The 2,737-nt window shown below is 48.4% G+C and overlaps 1 protein-coding gene across 1 annotated transcript in view; it reads right to left on the bottom strand.

The window, feature by feature from the left end:
* Positions 1-2,532, bottom strand: part of ablim1b (actin binding LIM protein 1b) — a 36,346-nt gene extending 33,814 nt beyond the window's left edge. Inside the window, exon 1 of the mRNA XM_084669797.1 lies at positions 2,110-2,532. Coding sequence (XP_084525923.1) covers positions 2,110-2,419 — 310 coding nt within the window. The 5' untranslated portion in view covers positions 2,420-2,532. The remainder of the gene's footprint in view (positions 1-2,109) is intronic.
* Between the last annotated feature and the right edge of the window lie 205 nt (positions 2,533-2,737).

Raw genomic sequence — 2,737 nt, 5'->3', positions numbered from 1 at the left:
GGAGGAGTCCAAATGACAGTGAAACAGTGAAACAGAGGGTAGGAGAGAAAGATAGCAAGCAAGGGAGAGAATGAAATGGAAGGAGAGAGAGGGAAGCGAGGGAGAGAGAGGGAGAGAGGGGGCGAGCGAGAGTCTGCTCAGACTGTGCTGCTTCTCTCTCCCCTCTCAACCCTCCCTCCCTTTGCCCTTGTGTGTATGTGTGTGTGTGTGTGAGTGTGTGTGTGATGTGGACTCTGCTCTCTCCTGCTGAAATAACCAGGTTGCAGCTGCTGCTTGTGACAAATGTTCATTCCAGAGCTCCAGTCCCACCAAGCATCAGGCACATGTTCAGATAGGGACCAAACACACAGTGTGTGTAGGTAGGCTGGGCCAACTTTTGGAAGATTGTCGGTTGGTCGGAAAGTGGAACAAGAGGTCCCCCCCCCCCTCTTCCTTCCTTCCACTCTCTCTCTCTCTTTATATATGTGTGTCTTTCTCTGTCTCTCTCTCTGTATGTGTCTCTCTCTCTCTCTGTATGAGTCTCTCTCTCGCTCTCTTATGTGTCTTTCTCTTTGAATGTGTGTATTTATATCCTTATCTGGCGTGTGGCTCTGACAAGGCACGTGAGTCTCGGACAGTTTGGAAGTGTTTTTGTGTCTCTGTACAAATGTGAATGTGAGTTTGTGTGCGTGTGTATGAGAGCAGGTGGTGCTACCACAGGAGAAATCCAAGCCCCTTTCTTAAGACAGGAACGAACACAGCTGAACAGGCTAACCCCTCAACACACCCTAGAACAACACACACACACACACACACACCCTTCAGAACAACACACATACACCAGTTCTCAACAAACCCAAGAGGGCAAATTCATATCCACAACAAGCCATAACGAAGACGCTAAGCGCAGTCAGAGGGAAGGCAGAGCATTGGTACATGCGGCTGCTTCTGATTGTACACAGCGTACGAACAAAGCCACCATCACGCAGGTTCAGGATGAAAAAAACTAAGAGGATTAAAATAGTTCACATTCTCTCCTTTGTAACCCCCCCAACTACCAAGTGGGTAACTATCATCTAGCAGGCACAGTGTAAAGAAACCACATCTCTACTACCAGACACAGTGTACAGTAACATCTCAGCTACCAGACACAGTGTAAAGTAACATTTCAGCTACCAGACACAGTGTAAAGTAACATTTCAGCTACCAGACACAGTGTAAAGTAACATGTCAGCTACCAGACACAGTGTAAAGTAACATGTCAGCTACCAGACACAGTGTAAAGTAACATTTCAGCTACCAGACACAGTGTAAAGTAACATTTCAGCTACCAGACACAGTGTAAAGTAACATTTCAGCTACCAGACACAGTGTAAAGTAACATTTCAGCTACCAGACACAGTGTAAAGTAACATTTCAGCTACCAGACACAGTGTAAAGTAACATTTCAGCTACCAGACACAGTGTAAAGTAACATCTCAGCTACCAGACACAGTGTAAAGTAACATTTCAGCTACCAGACACAGTGTAAAGTAACATTTCAGCTACCAGACACAGTGTAAAGTAACATCTCAGCTACCAGACACAGTGTAAAGTAACATGTCAGCTACCAGGCACAGTGTAAAGTAACATCTCAGCTACCAGACACAGTGTAAAGTAACATTTCAGCTACCAGACACAGTGTAAAGTAACATCTCAGCTACCAGACACAGTGTAAAGTAGCATCTCAGCTACCAGACACAGTGTAAAGTAGCATCTCAGCTACCAGGCCAAGTAATAATATCTAGCTTGCAACAGAGACACTGGGGGGGAGGGACAGAGGTATCAGCCAGCCACACTGCCTCCGTCTGGCACATTAACAGAGATTGTTCTTCAATGCAAACAACATTGTATTTCGCAACCCGGAAGCGTAAAGTTCATAGGAGTTACCTGCTCAAAAACGGAGAGAGCAGCAGTGAGTCAGAGAAGATGCTAGGCAGCAGTTTGCAGTTTCATAATTCTCAGACCAGCAACTCTGCCTGGCTGTGTTTATTACTGAGGAACAGAGAGACACACCAACATCTCCTCTCCCCTCCTGTCATCTCTCCCCACCCTGACAGGTCTAGCAGCCATCGCCTCCCATCCTCTTACCCGGCGGTGAATCGACGGGCACGCCGATCATCTTCTCACACAGGATGTAGTCGTTGGGGTTGAGGAATGGCAGCTGCTCCATCATGGACTGCTTGGGGATGAGGTAGAGAACCTCGGCCACCTGGCCGTCCTCGATGATGGACATGCGGCGAACTGAGTTCTTCCTCTTGACCCGGTCCAGTACCACCATGTCGTCTCCGTGGCTGGAGCCACACATGCGGCCCAGGCTAGGCAGGGTGGGCATGCTCAGGCCACTCACACTCTCAGCCCAACAACCCGGGTTACACACAGACTGCAAGTGTGACACCATACAGGAGAACGTGGCAGGAGAAGCGGAGAACAGCAAGGCAGGTCTAGTAGAACATCGTAGAAGAACAAGAAGGCAGGTCCAGTAGAAAGTGGCAGGAGAACTTGGGAGGAGGAGGGCAGTGGAGCAGTGGTGTCTGTCAGACAGGAAATCCTGGTTGCGTGGACAGCAGGTATTATCTCTGCAGGACTTAGCCTGACTGCAGGGAGGTGGTGGGTGTTGTCCACCAGGCAGCCCATGGTCTAACTCTTACCTCTTTCTGCTAAGGAGATTAGGACGGGTGTATTTTTAGTGTTTATCTTCAGCCAAGGTAAAACAAGA

The sequence above is a fragment of the Hypomesus nipponensis genome, chromosome 13 (genome assembly GCF_054491055.1).
Source record: "Hypomesus nipponensis isolate SF chromosome 13, ASM5449105v1, whole genome shotgun sequence".
Classification (NCBI taxonomy): Eukaryota; Metazoa; Chordata; class Actinopteri; order Osmeriformes; family Osmeridae; genus Hypomesus; species Hypomesus nipponensis.
The sequence above is the reverse complement of the archived record's forward strand: the minus strand, read 5'-3'. Positions and strand labels throughout refer to the sequence as shown.